Here is a 19,268-nt window from a genome sequence, read left to right as displayed (position 1 = left end):
GATACCAGTACACAGAACACCGCTCCACCCATGACCGTCTTCACTTTGAGTCCGTCTGACTGTACCTGTCTGCGCGTCCTTCCCTCCTTTTCCTTTCTTCTTTTTCTCCTTCTTCTCTTTGGATTTGGTCAGTTGAAGTAGTCTGGAGGGGAGCTGGGACTCCTTCTCTGCTCCCTGAGCCTTAGAGGAGAAGGGGTTGAAGTTTTTGCTCATCCTCTTGGATCCAATGCGGAGGAAAGGTTCTTTGGTTGGGGCGGAGGATGAGAGCTCCACCTGATGTTCACCCACAATATTAGTCATTCAAGGGCTCATGCAGCAGCTTCCTAAACTCTAACACAAACGCGGTTTTAAAGCAGGACCTTGTTCTTACCTCTTTGGCTTGTTCTGCTATTTCTTTTAAATCCAGATCCAGGGACCCGGTGCTGTGGAACCTTAAGGAGTCGTCTGAGTTTGTGGAGGGAGTGCGCTGGTACCTCTGAAGCTCCTCCAACTGCAAAAATGATTAGATCATGCATGAAGATGCGAGTGAGACGGTGAAGGATATCTATCGGTTCATTTCCACCAACTGGTTTTCTTTTTGAAGCTTCTGTCATGGCTCTGAGAGTCATTATGCCAAATTTCCACTCTCCACCTCCAAAACTTGGCATGGCAAGAGGAAGCAGACATGGAAAAACAGAATTCACTACATCCAGTGCATAAAATACTACAGCGTGCATGACATGTAGTTTACTGATTAATTTGTGATGATTAGGTGAACGTGCACAGAGACTACAGCTACACAGCAGCCTGCCTGTGACGGCACTCGAGCACTCGAGTGTCGTCACAGGCAGGCTGCTCGAGTGCATCAGACTAGCAGCGCCTTCATCATACATGACCTCTGACCTGCTCTCTATTTGCGTCCACCTTCTGATTGTCTCTCCTCAGAGCCTCCTCGTCTCTCTCCAGCCTCCTCTGCGCCTCCCTCAGCCACTCCACGTCTCTCTGGTACTCTTCTTTGCTCCTCTGTAACATCTGCATCTCTTCTGTCAGCTCCCGACATTTCCGCCTCGTCTGCTCCTCTTCCTCCCCCAGCCTCTCCTCCCGATCTGCCAGAGCTCTCTCTTTCAGCTCCCACTCTCTCTCTCGTTTCCTCTTTTCTTCCTGATGTGCAGCCTGCTGTTTCTAAAACAAACCACAAGTGTGATGTCACAAGAAGCTGGATGAAAACATGAATCCTGCCAAACAATGGAACGATGAGCTCACTGCAGCCATGACTCAACATGTGAAAGCAGCAGTAGTGAGAGCTAACCTGCAGGCTGGCCACCTCCTGCCGCTGCCTCTCCAAACTCCTGTGCTTCTCTTGCTCAATGAGGGAGGAGGGGCGCGAGCTAGTTGAGGATGAGAGCGAGGAGCAGGAGGAGGAGGAAGAGATGGACTGTCTGGAGGAGGTGGTGCTGAGTTGGCTGCTCAGGGCTTGCCTCTGGTCCTCAATAAATGAGTCCTGCTGGATGACCACAGCCTGCAGGCAGGGACAGACGGTCAATGTAAAGTGAAAACTTAGCCTGAACGTGACCTCTGCTGTAAACGTGTATGTGTACCTGCAGGGAAATGAGCAGCTCATGGAGACGTGTCACACTGCGCTGGAGCTGCTGGAGAAACACACCATCACACCAGAGTCAGTAAAAACAGCTCAAACTGCTGTTTATACAAATAAGACCTCCAGTACATCACATGACTGGGTTCATCTTTATTTTCCTCCTGACATGTAGAAAGAGCTAGGGATGGTCACAGTTGTCAAGAAAAAAATAACAGCTTATGCAACAACTTCTGTCCTTCTGCTGGTGTCTAAGAAGATAAAATGTGTAAACACCACCAGCAGGTGGCAGCACTGGACCTACAATTGCTTGCAGCACACCATTAAACAACAGGAAGAGAAGAAGTGGCTTTGCAGACAGCTGCAGCAGTCAGTGAAGACAAGCTTAGACTGGAAAATTCTCAGTGACGGCAGCTCATCACAGAAAGGAAGCAGAAACTGTATTCTTATGAAACAGCCACGTCCATATTTTCAGCATCACCTTCAAAGCAGTTTTGAAGCTTTTCTTGTAAAAGATATTCTTTGTCCTGTCCTTATCAAAAGTCCTGTGTGATGTAGCTAAAGTGATGGAGTAGTACTAGTGTGTCTGTTTGTGTTTGAATGAGGAGCCCACTTACTTCATTGTTTCTCTTTAGCAGGGTCTGCAGGCTGGCAGTGGCTCCCTGAGGCACACACACACAGTTCATGTTAGCACATTGCAAAGTGCTGGTCAGGTAACATCAGGATGTGGACTGCAGCGAGCAGAAGTCAGAGGATGGTAAAGTTCTGAACCTCTGATGGCTCACAGGGGAAAAGTAAAGTGCTGTGCAAAAACATTTATCGCACATATTTCCATTTTTAAAAATGACTGTGACGTCAGAGAAGCAGCCTTCGATGTCTGCTCTGACTGACACTATCAACTACACTATCGACTCAACTTCATAACACTAATACCTGCGCTGATCTTGTTCTTTATTACATATGGATTTCCCACTCTGTTTATAGCAGCCATGCCTCTTCCCATTTGATCAGTTAGGCACATTTCGTTTTCATCACAGTAAAACCTGCAGGAACGTATTAAAGAAATGAGTCGTCTTAAATGAGATGAATAACCCTATGTGAAACACACACATCCCTACCTTCTTCAGCACGCTGTCGGACTCAGTCCTGCGGAGGTCCACTGACTCCTCGCCCTCTTCCTTTTCTCCATCTGACAGTAAGAGGAGGTGAAGGCTTTTAAAGGCTGGTCATGATAAAGACAGCTGCTGTGATGACGGCAGAGTCGGTCTCACAGGAGCGTGAACACCTGCCCTGACATCTTTGATGACCTGCTCGTGTCTTACTCTTGCTGCTGTTCATCTGATGACTGTCGAAGCCTCCAAACGTCTCCGCTCGTCTGGGCAGGCAGACTGGTCCCACGGCGCCCCCTGTCAGGCCGCCTGGACCGCAGGCCGCTGCACCAAAACCTCCGCTGACCAAAGCATGCAGGGCCTCCACTGACAGAGAGGAACAGGTTTGAACACGTCATCTCTGAGATGCACATGACGAGAAGTAACCTCAGAGGCCTGCTCACCTTCTCTCACAGCATCATTTATGACCGGCTCTCCTTTGGTGACGTTATCAGGTGTGGCTCTGAACAACATCCGCTCCATGACCGATGTGTTAGCATCCTCTGGAGACAGACTGCAGTTACCCAGCTCTCTAAAGATGTGTATCTTCTCCTCCAATAGACTGATAATCTGCTCATCCTTCCTCTGCAGAAGCTCTGGAATCAGGGACAAATGCAAACACACTCAACATGACACGGGACTCCCCGCCCACTACAGCACGTTAACTGGAACATCGGCTGCTCACCGCGGATCTCCTTTGCTCTGTTCTCCTGGTGTCTCCGGTCTTCTTCCGTCTCACTTGGGAGTCCCTCATCCTTATCTTTCTCCCTGTCAGAACACAAATGAAGGCCTGGCGTGATGTTCGAATACTCTCCAGCTTCTGCTTTCAGCTCAGATAAATGTACCACATTGCTCACAACGCTCAAACGTGCACTGCTGGAAACAGAGCAGCTCGAACTCATTTGCTAGATAAAAAATGAAAAGCTTATTTTAAAGGCCCTACAAGCTCTGCACAGAGGTCTGCCATACTGAAGATTTTATTTCTACTTCTTTGTTAGGTTTTAATTTGTGGTTTCAGTTATTATTGTCAGTCATTTCATCTTAAACTGCTTTTAATTTGGCGATCGCACTTTAATTTAATCATTATTCTAATTAATCTTTTTTTGTTCCTGCTTCACAAACAGTTTTAACGTGTATTTGATTTCTTTACTGGTCAAATGTTGTTCTTTTTTCCTAAATGACCTTTTTCGCATTACTTAGCTGTGCTTGTGCTTAGCTTTGTCTAATGCACCATGCTACATCATGTACAGAGTTTGATGGCAGTGTTATCCACGGGACCTCACACTGTGCAGCACTACTTCTTCCAGCAGGGAAGAAATAAAGTTTTGCTTTTTTGAATAGATAATCCACAAATTGAGCTCCACACTTTGGAAATGGAGCATCTGTAAACGGACTGCCATACTTGCAGTCTTACTCACTCCTACAAGCCACATCAAAGCATACAGCCATACAGCACTTTACTTTGTGTTTATCCACCTCACACCCACGGCCTCTAAAAATCACCAGTGCAGCTGAGGCGCATGCTCGGACTGTGGGAGGAAGTCACGTAGGCACAGGGGGAACATGCAGACTAAAAGGCTTCAGCCAGGATTCAAATGAAAACTTTACTGCTGCGAGGAGACCGTGCTAACCGCTGCTGTGTGCTGAGCACCCACTACACTTGTGTAAAACATATTATTTCCTTTGACCCTTCATGTTAGGAACAAACTTCTGCAGAAAGGACTTGAAGTGCATCTGCCAGTGATCTTTGTGTGTGTGTGTGTGTGTGTGTGTGTGTGTGTGTGTGTGTGTGTGTGTGTGTGTGTGTATTCTCACATGCACTGCATAGCGTCCTGTATAATGGCCATCCATGTGTTGCGCTCCTCCTTGCTGCTGGCCAACACCTCCACCATTTCTGGCTTTTCTGTGCCAGCTGTGATCAGAAACAGACCTGCAGGAGACACGAGGCAATCCTTGATGAAACCATTGTGGTTCGTGCTGACTAAAAGCCAGACTGAATCACACAGTGACTGAAATCCGCAAAAGATGTGAGAGAAGGAAGGAGACTGACCTCGCTCCTCATTTGCCACTTCTCTTACAATGAGTTTGTGTAAGGAGATGACCGTGGAGCGCTGGTCCTGGGAACAAAGGCTCCAAATCAAACCGAATCCTTGGGTACAATCTTATGTATGTGCCGAGTGCCAAACTTACCAATGAGGCAAATACATATTTCTGGTCTTTTTCCTGAAGAAAGACCAGCACATCTGTCAGGAGCATGGCGTGGACTTCTGCAACACACAGAAACAAATATTACAGCGAGCTCCAGTCGGAATAAATTCACGTCAGGTTTGGTCCAAAGATGCAAATGTGATGAACCTTTGAGTCTTCCTGCAGAGTTTTTCAGCTGCAGCGCTCCATCGTGCAGCAGCTTCCTCCCTCTGATCAGGTCCTCTTTAGCGAACATCTGACCACTCTTCATCCTCATGATGGACTTACTGTCAGTGCGACTGCAGTGAGACATTAAAGGTTTACACTCAGGCACATTTAAGAGCACTGCTGTTTCTGCAAGCTAAGCTTACAGAAAAAATCTAAAACTACATGCAGAGAGTAAAACACAGGCTGAACATCAGCACTGCTCTGAGCAGTCAGCACGACTAGAAAAGTGGTATATATGTGGAAGGTACAGCCCAGGTATCAGCCAGCCTTTAAGCTTATTCATCATTCAGCGTTCATCAGTTGACATTGTGTAACGTATACTTCAGGCGTTGGTTTGGGAGCGTTTGTGGAGCGCTCTGAGCTAAGAGTGGGCAGGGAGGCGACTGTCTGGAGGAATGAACTGCTCTGATGACCCACGTGATCAGCTGATCCAGGAGTAGGCAAACTCCATCACTGACACTACTGAGTACCTGTACACCTCCTTCAGGCGCTGTTTCTTCTCCTGCTGGTTGACTTTATTATCCACAGCCGTAATCAGCTCCTTCACAAGGCGCAGCGCGTCAGAAACCAAGCCGTGCTCCTTATCTGACTCTGTTCAGAGATTCATAAAGAGTTTAGGATGAATTATGTTCTGAGGAAAGATGTTGGACGCAGTGTCACCGCACAGTTTTTAGGTGACGTTTGAAGAACAATGAAAGATGCGCTTGACTCGGTGGATGCTGCCACGGGTCTTCATTCTTACCTTTGGTGTGCTGAAGGATCCTCTGGATCAGAACAGGATATTTGGTGATCCTCTGAGTCACCAACAAAATACACTCTGGGATGCTGAGCCGCCGCACAACACTGCTGCTCATTGTTCTCTGCACACAAAGATACTGAGGTCATGCATAGATCCCAGACAGTGCAGGTGAGGTCCTCTGATGTGCTGCGTGTACAGAGAGCAGCTCTGACCTTGACGAAAGCCTGGAAGCGTTTATCTTTGGCGTGCAGTTCTTTGTACAGACTGACGGCTTCGTTGTGGCGACTGCAAAACTTGCCATAAACTTTTGTCATGCGGACAGAGCTGCAGCCTGAAAACTGAATTTAAGAAGTCACAAAAAAGAAAGTAAACACATTTAAGGTGGAAGCAAATCCAGCGCTTTCCATAACATGCTGTGAATATTGTAGTTCTTCCATTAACTCAAAAGAACTGCAACTTAATGGAAAGACTGCCATGATCTTTACTGCAACCACTGACACTACCAAACGACACCCCTGATTTCCAAACAGATATCTTAGAGTTGAACTTAACTAAAAGACAACAGCACACACTCCACACACGAGGAGTGTAAGGGCCACCAGAAATGGATTTATTTCAACTTTATTTACCACTGACACGCACGCATACACCCTCCTCGTGTCCTCGTCTCACCTGTTTAACTAAGATGTCTCCAATGCTGCAGATGAGGAAGTTGTTGCTTTTCTGTCTCTCGGTTGATGCATTTCTTTTTCTCTCCAGGAGCAATGAGAGGAATTCTGTGTGGAACTCCAAGAGATCGTCCAAAACAGGGAAAATCTAGGGAAATGTTGGACAGACAGGTCGTTATACTGTGTGTACCCAAGCGTGTCGACGGGTGAAATTGCTCTTTGATCACCTTGTTCAGAGTTTGAAGATCAAGCTGCAGCTCCTTCTGAAGGCCTTTGTGATACACTTCCGACATAATCTTCAGAGTCCTCACATGGTGAACCTCCGTCTGGTACAGCTCTGTGCAGAGAAAACACTCTTATCTCCATGTTTGGCCCCGACAGCAGTCTGTCACTCCCCACTGAGTCACAGCACAGTTTACCATAAATGACATCTTGTCTCTTCACTTCATCTTTCTTCAGGGACTTCAAGAACTTCTTATCCACCATTCCGCTCCAAGAATCAGCTGCCAGATCTTTAATGTCATTTTCAAACTCCATCAGCTGGGTCTCAGTGATCTCAGTACCTACACACACACACACACACACACACACACACACACACACACACACACACACACACACACACACACACACACACACACAGCAGTTCAAACCATCATTCTTTGAATCTAAACTCTGTGTGTGTGTGTGTGTGTGTGTGTGTGTGTGTGTGTGTGTGTGTGTGTCTGTGTGTGTGTTGTGTTCTACCTTCATCAGTGAGAGACTCAGTTGAAGCGTTGACTTTGCTCCCCTGATGGAGAGAGTCGGTGGACTGGGACAGCACTTTGAGGCGCTTGAGTGCAGCATCGTCTAACCTGAAGGAACAAAACTATGAAGATGAGCAGGATTTTAATGGCTTTGCTTTCTACATACATCACATAGTCGCAAGAACAATATGACGCCTTTGGAGCTGCCACTAGTTCTAGTGACAAGAACAGAAAAACCCGTCTTCACGTCTGTGAAGAGCACATCGAGCGACGGCATGTGTGCTCAGTGCTGAGACAGTCACTTGTGCTCGTGTGTACACGTGACGTTTAGAGCTAACTGGGAATTTTCAGAAACAAAGTTAATTAGTCGTAACGTCTTACGATGGTATGTTGCTAATGGAGATGCTCTTAGCCAGGTTGCTGTGAGGGCTGAAGGTTCTGCGGTTTCTTCTCGGAGACAGCATAGGAAGGTGGTCGTTGGGCATTGTTACTGTTGACCAACGTGACGATGAGGACCTTGACGACAGCGATGATGTAGAAGATGTAGCTAGATAAAAATATATCAAAACAGAAAATGAATTTGATTATTTGCTCATTAAAAAGCAGCAATCTAGTTCTTTTGTAGTTCTCTTCTTCATACTATGAGCCAGAAGGTGTCTATCAGTGGAACTGCTGGGACATCAGAAGCTCTGTCTACCAATCAAAAGCAGCTCCCTCTCTCTGCGTGTGCTCCGTCTGCTCAGGTCTGAGTTGCAAGCATGCTTTAGAGCTTTAGTTCGATGAGAACTAAAGCTCCTTCAGAAATGCTGCATTGCTACCTCCCAGTGTCCTTATTTGACTTGCTCTTTTACAAACTGAGTAAAAAGTCAAACATGCTGCACTCAATCATAAGCTTGTTCTGTGTTTGTGCCATCACTGTACGCTGGCTTTGGAGTGACAGCTGGACCTTTTTTCTATCCTGACAGAGGAACAGCACTGAGTGAAGACAGGAATTTGTCTTCAAGTACATGTGTACATTAACGTTGTGTTGCACTTTGCAGTGCGGACAGTGTGCGTTTGTGCGGCACCGACAGAACGTGGAAACCTCTCTTCTTTTGCTAATGGGCTTCTGCTGATCATGGGAGTGGTGGAATAGATTCAAACTCAGCAGCTTTCTTAGTAACACATCTGTGCAGTTATTTTAAAGCACCTGTATCTAAATGAATGACTTGAGACCCACAGCTTTATTTTAATGGTCACTAGGACATATACAGATAAAATCACCAGTCAAATCTGAGGGAAACTGGGAATTTTTAGACGGATTGATATAAAGGATTCTTTGAAAGTGTCTTTAGCTTTAGTTGATTCGCTCCCCTGTGTCTCCTCTGTAAAGTTCTCCATGTGTTCTTACTTTTACTCCTCGTGTTAACAGACGACCCAGGAACGCCTTCTGGCACCGCCGCTTGCTGATAGAGACAAACATGACAGATTAAACTTAAAGAAGACTTGTAAAATACATTTATGATGGATTTATACCTCACCTCTAAATTAGAACATGTGGTTTAGCTGTTCATCTACAGTTATTCCTGATGGTAACACATTCATCATGAGTCTGTGTACCATACCTACCTTTATTCTGTTCTTTGCACAGACAGACGGGCTCTCCGTGGATCTGTCACTGACGAGGACCCCACAGTCTGCAGGCAGCACAGAAACAGCTATGTTAGTGTATTCACCCCCAACCACACACACACACAGGGTGCCACATTCATCTCACATACTTTAATGTCTTACTGACCTCACAGCACTTTAGAGGGCAGGTCACATACATTTATGCAATGCTTTATTCTTACAGCTGCCATAATGTCAGGAGCTACAGTGGCTCATCTCTGCAGCAGCGTTTCTGACACACATGCTATATTTCACTTCATAGCTGGATGTACTGTGGTGGGTTCACTAAGGAGGAGCCTCATCATCAGCATCACTCTCTTAGGAAGTCTGAGTGCAGCTGGAGCCTCTAAGCACCGTGCTTCTCTTCATTGGTCCTCGGAAATTCTCCTTAACACTCTTCCTTGACCTCATGACCTTCTCCATCAAGGTCACCGTGAAGTGGAACAGGAAGTTTTGGACTATTCAGCTATAGCCTTGATATTTCCGTCTCTTTAACACTACAACATCCTTTGACACTCTTCTCTTCTGCGTGCAAAGGCAAAGAAACCAGAAGGCAGTGACTGCTGCCATGGCTTCAGTCCAGCTCACAGGAAGAAGAAATACCAGCGCTGGTCAGTGCTACCCCTCAGCCTCCAGGCAGATACACCTATGCTATCAATGTCAAACTCATACCTCGCCTCGTTTTGAAGTCATCACATTCACACACTTGTGCATCCATGCCGTCCACACACTTACAACAGTACTCCATCAGCCTTTTATGGCTGATGATTGAAAAACTAAACCCATAAAGAAACAAGCATAAAATCATCCACCAGAAAAACTGGCAGGTTCTGTCCCCAGGTTTGGCTGCCTCCTCCGGACTGTCCCACTCAGCTTTAACCTTTTCTTTTGCTCAGTTTTCCAGCTTCTTTGTACCTGCAACACCTTCCATCATCTTACCCTGAGTATTTTCCTTCAGTTTGAGGCTTCAAGTCTGCAACTCCACAAATACTGTCCAGTCAGCTCTGTCTGTAAAGGCTGGGGTACAAAAGAGGTCTGCTGGTTCTGTTCCTGTTATTAAAGGCCAAACAAGTACAGAGTGGATCCTACCACAGCAAGCCCAGCAGCTGTGTGGACTGTGGGTGAAAAACCATACAGGCAGAGGAGGACCAAGCACAAGCCACACAGAACCCTGTTGCTGTCTGATGACTGCCCAGACTATTAACCACTACTAATCACGACTAACCACTTCTATGTAAACAACTACAGCATTATTACACAGAGCAGTATGATGGTGTTATCAAAGGTGTGAAAACGCATGGAGATAACGAAGTACGGAGAAGAGGAAGTGGTGATCCCAGACTGGAGGTGAAATAAAAAGCAGGAAGGAAAGAGCAGAAATGCAGCAGGAGAGTAAGAGAGCTGGCACGTGTCAGAAAGACAGCGCTACGAGGGCCTTACTGTTGCAGGAGAACGTTTCCTTATTGCACAGGAGTCTGCCGCTGTGCTGACACAGCGTGGAGCCGGGGGGGCACAGGGGGGCCTTTTCTCGTGCTTTGCTCTCTTGCTTACCCTCCCCCCTCCTCTCCTTGTCCTGAAAACAGCAAAGACACCAACACACTTCAAAACCTGACATTTCTCATTCCTTTGAATTGAGATAGTGCACTGTTCATTTCTGCATGCCAACACACACACACACACACACACACACACACACACACACACACACACACACACACACACACACACACACACACTTCCTCTTTTGCTGTCTGTCTGGTTGTTTTGCAGAGTTCTGTCCGTCTTGATGAAGCCACTATTTTACCATAACGTATGTGATGGCATTAGATAAAAATAAATCTTTTTCTGAGATGTATGATGTCACACTTCGTTCCTGTTTTTGGCTTCAGATTTCCTTTAACAGTTTCAGCAGGGTTTTGTATTGTTACGTCTCAGTTTTAGTGCAGTTATTCATTTATTTGAATATTTGGTTTCACTTCAACTTTATTTAAATTCAGTTCCCTCTTTGGTTTTTTGGGTAGGGGGTCTGCTGCGTACGAGAAATGCACAATGAGTCACATTAAACTCGTCTGAACTCAGACTAATTACCTCTAACAAATGCCAACAAATGCCACTGTGTCCACACTGATATTTGGCATATAACCTGTATCATCCTGTGATAAAAGGCAAACACAGCACATCAAAAACATTTTACTATTCGATTTTTTCATGGAATAATAAAAATATCTCAGTTTAAACACTTGATATGGTTTCTGTCTTCTATTGTGAATAAAACATGACTTTAAGAGATTTGTAAGATTTGTAAGTCATTGCACTGCATTTTTATTTCCATTTTACACAACATCCCACGCACGGCTTTGATGTGCAGACCTGTAACTGCACAGCTCTGCAGTGAACCACAAACTATCGTCACACTGACTTCACCACAGTAGCCCACAAGTAGCTGCAGTGGGGTCAGCCTGACTGTGCTTGTATGACCCAGCCAGGCTTACAAGCCACAGATCATCTGATTATCAGATCATATAGTCATCATATAGTCCGGGTGTCCAAAGCACTATATTAGTATCTGGTGTATTTTTGCTAACCATGAGAAAAATTCCAGTCCACTCACAAACAAAACTTTAAATATTGCAGGTATATTTGGGTCAGTTTGTATGCATCCCTAGTCACAGAGTACACAACTTACACACACATGGCTGTGTGCAGTCCAGCATGCAGAGTGACAGTGAAGACTCTGTACAGGTGGAATCATGGCGGAAAAGTTCACTTAAAGAAGAAAGAGAGCCACAATGGAGCTCTTTGTGACTTAAAAAAAAGAAACTATCAAAAAGCCTGCATGAAGAACAGACAGTTGGTTTCACTTCATTACAAACTAGTTGTCTTTCATGACATCTGTGTTCTCTGCAGCAACCCACAGAATTTTGACACTTCCCCCTTTGACAGATACAACATGCAGACAGTCTGCAGCACTATGCTGAACTGCCCGCAAACAAACAGTCTGACAGCTCCAACTGCGAGCAGTTACAATGGACTGCTGCTTTTATAACTACTTTATATATCACCCATTCACAATTCCAACGATTAATCACATTTGGACCAGAGAACAACATGGGGTCAGTATCCTGCCCAAGGACACTTCATCCTGCAGACTGGAGGAGCCAGGGCTCGAACCACCAACCGCGCGATTAGCAGAAAACCTGCTTAACATCCTGAGCTACAGCCACCAAAGTTTGGCATGCTGTGTTTTAAATGCTTCATTACCCAAAAACACAGTGAACACAGTCAAATGTTCACCTGTGCTGAATACTTCATGCACCTGACAAAGTATGGAAAAATTCAGCATTTCAATACATTTGCAAAAATAAAGAATATAACTGAAATACCCTGGTTTTTATCAGCCAGGGCACACACATGGACACATCAGCGTTACGCTCTACAGTCATCTCCAAACATACGTCAGAGTGTTAGAAAAGAAGAAGTGGCTGCATCACATCCTGTGTGTAAACATTTCTCACCTTGACTTTCTTGCTCATCTTGTTGCGGAGGTAGCTGAATCTCCGACCAATTTTAGGCCCTCCCTTTCCCTCAGTTTCGCTCTGCAGGGGACCTGGCTCATCCTCTGAAATACTGAACAACACAAAGGGAACTTTCAAAGGCACAATGCTCATTTCTATTTATATCAGCAAACGTTTTCCTGTTCTCTCAAATAACTGAAACCCATTAACATTACAATCATGGGCCTGAAGAAACAGAATAACAAACTCAAATGAAAAACCCAACAGGATCAGCGTGCCATGCACTCAGTTACATGCAGCCTGTGCTGCATCTCTTCAGTATGATGTGCTTTAAAAGTGAAGCAGAGAAAAAAAGATTTATTAGCTTCTCTTCCTACCTGGATGCCAGTGACCCAGAGTGACTGCAGAATGAGTTCACACCTGCATGAGGCAAAGACGACAATCATCATTTGATCAGGACAACACAGCTGTAGTCTGAACTGCACAGCAATGTCTTCAACGCCACAGTTACCAAGCAAAGCCTGCTTTTAGTAATTGGTTGACACGTCAACAAAAGTGATGACTGATGAACTCCATTGCACTTCTAACCCTAATAAAATGACTAAACACAAAGTTAACCAAAGACATTGGCAGATGTGCTGAGTCAGTACTAGTGCCGTGCTCTGTATCACTGGCAGGAGTACCGTAAGAAAAATAAACGTGCACAGCTACATACTGTTTTTCAGATGTCAGCAGTTCCTTGATAGCCTGCCTTACCTTTTCTGTGGGCGGCTTCGTGTTTACAGACTGCATCCTATGTGCTCTGTGTAAGTGTCTCACCTGCAGCAGCCTTCAGCACGGCTGCTCAAACAATCAATCATTCCCTTCATACTTTGTCATGGGTAATATTACGACAATAACACTGTTTTAGTAAAAGAACCACCTGAAAGTAATGTTAATGCACTAGCTGGTCAGAGGTTTAGGTCACATTGAACACGGCACACTGAAAGGGAGACACTCGTCACACTTACACAGACTAGTTTATTAGTTTAGGCTTCTGAAGACAAACACGTGGGGTCCAGCAATGGGTCGACACATTTGAACTGCTTTGATGGTCAGTGTTACAGGACACCAGACTGACAGAGGGAACACTACAGGGACAATCTTCATACTTACTCCCTCCCTCCTCCTCCTCATCACTGGAGGAAGAGCCAATGGAAAAGAAGCGTCTAGTTTTTGGGAGGAGCGGAGAGATACTGACAGAGAAGCTGATTCGTCGCTTTGATGGAGGAAACCCACTCGCTAAAAGGTATTCATGGGTGCAGCAGGATGAAAGAATCTTAGCGGAGAACGTCGAGAATCTTTACTTCTCAGAACAAACGAGAGGCAGAGACAGAGGACTGAGAGACTCACCCTGTACGTCCCGCTGAGTGACGGTGACCATGGAGATGGATTTGGTGAGAGTTGGATGATGAAAGATGGCAGGACAGCTGACAATCAATGATGTCTAACAACACACAAGAAATGAAAATGACAAGTATATAAATCCGTCCTCTCATCGAATAACAAAGCAAAAAAAAAAAAGTAAGAGGACACACCTGGCTATCAATGCTGCTGCTGTCTCCTTCCTGCTCCTCCTCGGTTAGGGAGGCCAGAGACCCCCTGTCCAGGCTCTCCACCTGTGAACTCCTGCCTGCAGCCACCACCTCCTGATCACTGATGCTGGCACACTGTGTCTGGTCCTGCACCACTTCTGTGCCCACTTCTAGACTTTCTAGACTGTGGCTGGATGAAAGGAGAAATGAAGTAGGACCATGTTTCCTGACTCAGGTGGCACACTGTTTTCTGCTGGTGATGTGCACGGCTCCTCCACTTATCACTCAATACTGTAGTATAAAACCAGTGCTCTGCTCTGTGTCTGTCTCCTCATAGTAAGTGTGCTATGCTGAGTAGTTATTATTTTACAACTTTTATACTTTTATAGCCTTTCAGGACTTTCTGCCAACTTTCTTTTAATTTAGTTCCGGTTCGTATTCATGTCCAGGTTCTATCCATCCATCCATGCATGCACAATCCTGATTTATACACCAGTGTCGTTGGTGACCAGCCATGGATGGGTTTGACCGTTTTTACATCCTGGACGAACCCCCAAATTGTTATATTTCACCAAAAGACTTGGGCAGAGAGTGGAATAAGAATAAAGTGTCTGGGTGGAAAAGCTGTGCACCGGCTCCACAAGAGAAAGGAGGCTGGCACCTGGAGCAGAGAGAGAGAGAAGCAGGGTGCAGCCACAAAGCACACAGCAGCCTGCTAGGCTGAACCACACGTCTAACCAGACCTCATTTCATAATGCGCATTGGTATGTTGTTGTGTCATCTTTCTCTGTGCTCGTCTTACATCATAGTCAGAGGTTTTAAGTCGCTCTTCTATCGAAGAGCTGTTGAAACGAAACAATATCTGTGTATTACTGTTGACTTCTGCCATTTACCTTCTGCTGTCTATTTGCTCCTGATCAGGAAAAACCAGGTTGGATGGACACCAGCTCATACTGGAGAAATGGACAGATGGGGGACGAATTGTGAGAAACATGCAAAGAAAAACAAAGAAAAGAAAGAGAAGATGTTTGATGGCAGGGGTGTATTAAAACAAGAATTAATGATAATGGTGTTGTGGTGAGAAAGATGTGTCTAAGCTGTTAATTTAAGTTTGTCTGAAAACTGGCACATTGCTTTAATTCATAACACTTGGACTCACATCACAGCAACACAGCCTGAACTGCACAACTCAATGCAGAAAATACTGTACAGAGGTAATAATCATACATCTCAGCACTACAGCCAGAGTTTAAGGGAATCTTTCCATCTCCACCTCAGTCTCAGCACACTTTGCTGACCTGCTGCTCTCACTGCGCTGATGACTTTTCCACTGGATGCCATGCTTGGGCCAGGGAGTGTCTGTGTATGCCGTGTGAGCAGGCTGAGGCTGCACTCTAGTAAGAAGGCAGGAATGCAAGCCTGATTCGGCTGCTGTGAGGAATAGCGGTGTTGCACTCACACTCTAACAACTCAGTTTAAGGTTCTTGACATTGCCTCACATTTGAATACGTGCTGTCCTTTTCATCAGTAAATCAGTCATTTCTCAGCTGTTTCTGAATGTGTGAAACACGACTCACAGAAATATCAGCCTAGACGCACAAAAAGAAAAAGTATGTGGCCCTGCAAGGAAACAGAGGCAGGCGTGAATAAAGCAGGTCATGGAAGACGGGGTTACCTTCTTCTGTGGAGAGGGGTCTTGGCTTGTTTCACCTCTCCTGAAACGGTCTTCAGTGAGCTGAAGGAAGGGGCAGGCGGACTGTTGATGACAACAGGAGGAAGATACACTCGTGAACAAAGATGTGGAAGCTGGCTTTAATTTCTCCTGCTGCTCGACATGGAGCAGATGCTCGGCTGCTGTGTTTGCACTTACTGTTTGCAAACGCAGTTCATGTAACTAACTCTGAATGCAATTGTGTTTTGAAAAATATCAGCCAATCTGGCATTTGACGTCAGCAGGATTTTTCAATAAAGTTGGGAGCGGAGCATCTGTTCTCGTGTTGACACCAAGTGTGTGAACAAGGAGACCCATCAATAAAGTTTTAAAAGCCAAATGAGACAGATTCTGACCCGATACAAGGCTTAAGCTGCACAACAAAGCACAATTTCAAGGCTACCCGAGCATTAGACAGCACAACTGACTGATGCCAAAGCCACAGATGTTGTTCTAGTCCAACCAAGAAGGCCTCCACAATGCTAACATGCAGCTTTGATACAAAGCTGCATCTTAGCATTCACATCTATGGAAAGACCTCCTTAGACAGCACAACTATACAGAGGGTCATATTTTTTACTTAGAAGATGGTCCTTTAGTGGCTCGGTGTCAGAACAGCCTGAGGTTCCAGTACCTGCTCTGTGAGAGCTCCATGTGTGTGGCTGTGTTGGTCCTGCCCGGCTCCCAGCTATGGCGACGCAACGGAGACAAGGAGCGACTGGATGTGCGCAAGACGGCTGATGACACTGGAGTTTCTGGAAGCTGGTCTTTTTTCTCTTCTTCATCGCCTCCTCCCTCTACCTCTCCTCCTCAGATGTATGTCAGAAAAAAATATTACAACCACTCACCGGTTAAGAATGAACACGTAACAGGACACATGCAACACACCCAGCACATCGTTCAAACAGTTACTACAAATACTAATGACTAATGTTCTAACTCTGAAGTAAATGCTGAGAATATGGGATGTTTCGCTGGATTTCACCAGAAGCTCATTGTGTCTGTGACCTCAGTGAAATCTGTCCTGATCTACTGTGCATAGCAACAGACAGATTTACTATCAGCTCACAGGCAGACAGACAGGAAGTAGAACATGCCAAAGAGCTTGTAATTATTAACTTCTTCAAGGAAATAACAGTTTCAGGTATCACTGTGTGCTTTACCTCTGTCCTCCGTTTCTGACATCCAGGACAGTGTGGAGCTCTGAGGGGACACAGCGCCAGATGTGTCCACTGACAAAGCTGCTTTGCTGGGACTGACAGCTTCTTGCATCAGTGCATTACTAGTGGAGGAGTGGGCGCCACAGGCCTGGCTGTCCATGTGCCCAACACCAGTCTGAGGAGCCTCAGGCTGGAGAGAAGGGGAGAAATGTGAGGTGGATTTTACAAAGATGTAAACAAACACAAAGCTAGGGCACTGAGACACACACACACTGTAGTAGATTTTTAATATAGGATAATAGGATATTTTAGAAGCTGGGCATTGGAGTGATTTGAAAGGGCCCTGTAAGAAAACGTTCTCAGGGAAAGAGCTGAATGTGGTCTGTGGAGGATTATGAGAAAAGCTGGTGGAAAAGGCCTCTTCCAGAAAAAATGAGTCACTGCTCACACTCTGACCAGCTCCAAATATTTCTCTGTGACAGCAGAGAAGTTCTGCTGCACCAAAACTGCTGATATTTTGTATGTGTGCGTGCGTGTGTGGTTATGGGAGTAAGGAGAGCATTGATTATGAACACGCGGCAACATTATTTCATACAAATGTCAAACACGTTGTGTGGTCTGATAAGTTTGGACTTCCTTCAGGTGGCGGGGTCAGACTTTGATGTAAACTCCTGCCCAGTGTCAGTGGCTCAGGCTGAGGCTGGTGGGGTATGGGTGTGGGATCTATAAGTCGAGCTATCGCAGCTGATCGTGTCCATCCCAGTATGACCTCAGTGTACCGTCTTCTGATGGCTGCTTCCAGCAGGATAAACACTGCACTTCAAAGCTCAATTGTCTGCACTCAAAAGCTCCCAAAAACCCCAAGAGCCTCTCAAAGCAAAGAAGCGACGTATTCGTCAATGGCCAAGTCAGTACCCTGATTTCAACTTAACATGCTTTTAAGTTACAGAAGATAGAAGTGAAAGATAAAGACCCACAAACAGCAGCTGCTCTACAGTCCTGGCAGAGGATGTTAAAGGAGGAAACACAGCATTTGGTGATGTTCTTGGGTGCTAAACTTCAAGCAGTCACTACAAATTCATTCATTCTTTTAATTAAAATCATGTTTGATTAATTAGGTTTGAGCCTCTGAAACTTTGGACTATGCATAGAAATGTCTGTAATTCCTCAACAGTTAATGTGGTATTTCACAAAGTCTATGTGTGTGTGTGTGTGTGTGTGTGTGTGTGTGTGTGTACCTTGTGAATTAGACCATCATCCAGCTCAGGAGTGACGTTCAGGCCATCTTCCACCGCCGACTCTCCCTGCACCAAACACAGTGACACACACGTTCCTCGGTCTGTGTGAATATCTGTGAAGAAGAAGGAGGAGGACGGTCAATCACTTCCTGCTGAGTGAGCGAAAGACAACATGAGTTGTCACATTAGAGACTGTGGCATGCTATAGCGCTGGTAGAAAGGAAGTTTATCTCATATCACACCAACCACAGAGAAACAGCCTGCCTGTTTCTCTGTGGTTGGTGTGTGAAAGCACACTTTATCTGATAAAGTTTAAAGGTTAAATAAATAAGCGAACATTAAGTGCTCAAGCTTTAAATTTACTGCAATAATAAATGAAAGTTTATGTTCTGAATTGTACCATGTGGCTCAGTGAGTGTTTACATTCATACAAATATTCTATTTAAATAATCTAATTAATGTATTAATAACAATCTTTGGTTTTTGCTACTGATAACTCTACTCAAATTATCATTAAATAATAAAATAATCCATTTTAATGCAAAGTTTTCGTTACAGAACCTCATCAGAGATGCAGTGAAATCAGTGTTTCGACTCAAAACGCATTTAAAACCACCTTCAAGCCTACAAAATGCTAATCACGTGTTATTACATGGTTTTGCATTTTGCAGCCCTGATTCAAGTGTTTGCAGGCGATCATCACTCTTCCTTATGTTTGATTGATTCAAATGTTACTATGGAATTAAACAGAAATAGCTTGAGCCGTGCTTATTACAGTGGAACTATTATAAGTGTTTCCACACATCTCCATCACATTTTACAGCACATTAAATACGAGTTCTTGAGGGTTCTGCTCAGCTGTACTGGTAGCAGGTAAACTGGTGTTAAGATCTGGTTACTTCCTTTCAAAATAAGTGGATTGACAGTCTGTAAGCCTTACCTGTACATGGTGTTATTGCGTTGTGTTCAAGACTGGGCTGTACAGGACAGAGCACATGGCTTTCTCTCTGGATCTAACAAAGAAACACAGAGGGAGAGAAAGCAGAATGAGGCTGCTGTTTGCAGTACATGAGTTTTCCTGTAAAGTTCTCTGTGCTGAGCACACAGCATTGTGCTCCGAAACAAGGATGA

At 45.1% G+C, this 19,268-nt stretch overlaps 2 protein-coding genes across 2 annotated transcripts in view; one reads left to right on the top strand and one right to left on the bottom strand.

Moving 5' to 3' along the window:
* dnajc24 (DnaJ (Hsp40) homolog, subfamily C, member 24) overlaps nt 1-19,268 on the top strand; it is a 412,088-nt gene that overhangs the window by 328,030 nt on the left and 64,790 nt on the right. The window lies entirely within an intron of this gene.
* The window catches only part of LOC146705145 (uncharacterized), a 61,583-nt gene that overhangs the window by 2,830 nt on the left and 39,485 nt on the right, over nt 1-19,268 (bottom strand). Inside the window, exons 11-46 of the mRNA XM_085460987.1 lie at nt 19,078-19,150; nt 18,138-18,250; nt 16,885-17,089; nt 16,374-16,545; nt 15,704-15,784; nt 14,922-14,981; nt 14,032-14,218; nt 13,847-13,940; nt 13,610-13,735; nt 12,832-12,874; nt 12,455-12,566; nt 10,380-10,512; nt 8,898-8,965; nt 8,680-8,734; nt 7,671-7,836; nt 7,291-7,397; nt 6,963-7,106; nt 6,771-6,880; nt 6,548-6,691; nt 6,088-6,213; nt 5,879-5,996; nt 5,607-5,727; nt 5,077-5,207; nt 4,912-4,988; nt 4,772-4,838; nt 4,537-4,651; nt 3,407-3,489; nt 3,126-3,317; nt 2,896-3,048; nt 2,692-2,762; nt 2,191-2,235; nt 1,578-1,628; nt 1,289-1,498; nt 883-1,161; nt 371-490; nt 66-273 (exon numbers count right to left, since the gene is read on the bottom strand). Coding sequence (XP_085317113.1) covers nt 66-273; nt 371-490; nt 883-1,161; nt 1,289-1,498; nt 1,578-1,628; nt 2,191-2,235; nt 2,692-2,762; nt 2,896-3,048; nt 3,126-3,317; nt 3,407-3,489; nt 4,537-4,651; nt 4,772-4,838; nt 4,912-4,988; nt 5,077-5,207; nt 5,607-5,727; nt 5,879-5,996; nt 6,088-6,213; nt 6,548-6,691; nt 6,771-6,880; nt 6,963-7,106; nt 7,291-7,397; nt 7,671-7,836; nt 8,680-8,734; nt 8,898-8,965; nt 10,380-10,512; nt 12,455-12,566; nt 12,832-12,874; nt 13,610-13,735; nt 13,847-13,940; nt 14,032-14,218; nt 14,922-14,981; nt 15,704-15,784; nt 16,374-16,545; nt 16,885-17,089; nt 18,138-18,250; nt 19,078-19,150 — 4,360 coding nt within the window. The remainder of the gene's footprint in view (nt 1-65; nt 274-370; nt 491-882; nt 1,162-1,288; nt 1,499-1,577; nt 1,629-2,190; nt 2,236-2,691; nt 2,763-2,895; nt 3,049-3,125; nt 3,318-3,406; nt 3,490-4,536; nt 4,652-4,771; nt 4,839-4,911; nt 4,989-5,076; nt 5,208-5,606; nt 5,728-5,878; nt 5,997-6,087; nt 6,214-6,547; nt 6,692-6,770; nt 6,881-6,962; nt 7,107-7,290; nt 7,398-7,670; nt 7,837-8,679; nt 8,735-8,897; nt 8,966-10,379; nt 10,513-12,454; nt 12,567-12,831; nt 12,875-13,609; nt 13,736-13,846; nt 13,941-14,031; nt 14,219-14,921; nt 14,982-15,703; nt 15,785-16,373; nt 16,546-16,884; nt 17,090-18,137; nt 18,251-19,077; nt 19,151-19,268) is intronic.

Source organism: Copadichromis virginalis, linkage group LG7 (assembly GCF_057382275.1).
Source record: "Copadichromis virginalis isolate Kocher_CV1m ecotype Utaka linkage group LG7, C_Virginalis_male_GT1.1, whole genome shotgun sequence".
NCBI classification, from domain to species: Eukaryota; Metazoa; Chordata; class Actinopteri; order Cichliformes; family Cichlidae; genus Copadichromis; species Copadichromis virginalis.
Note: the sequence above shows the minus strand (reverse complement) of the source record. Positions and strands in the feature narration are given on the sequence as shown.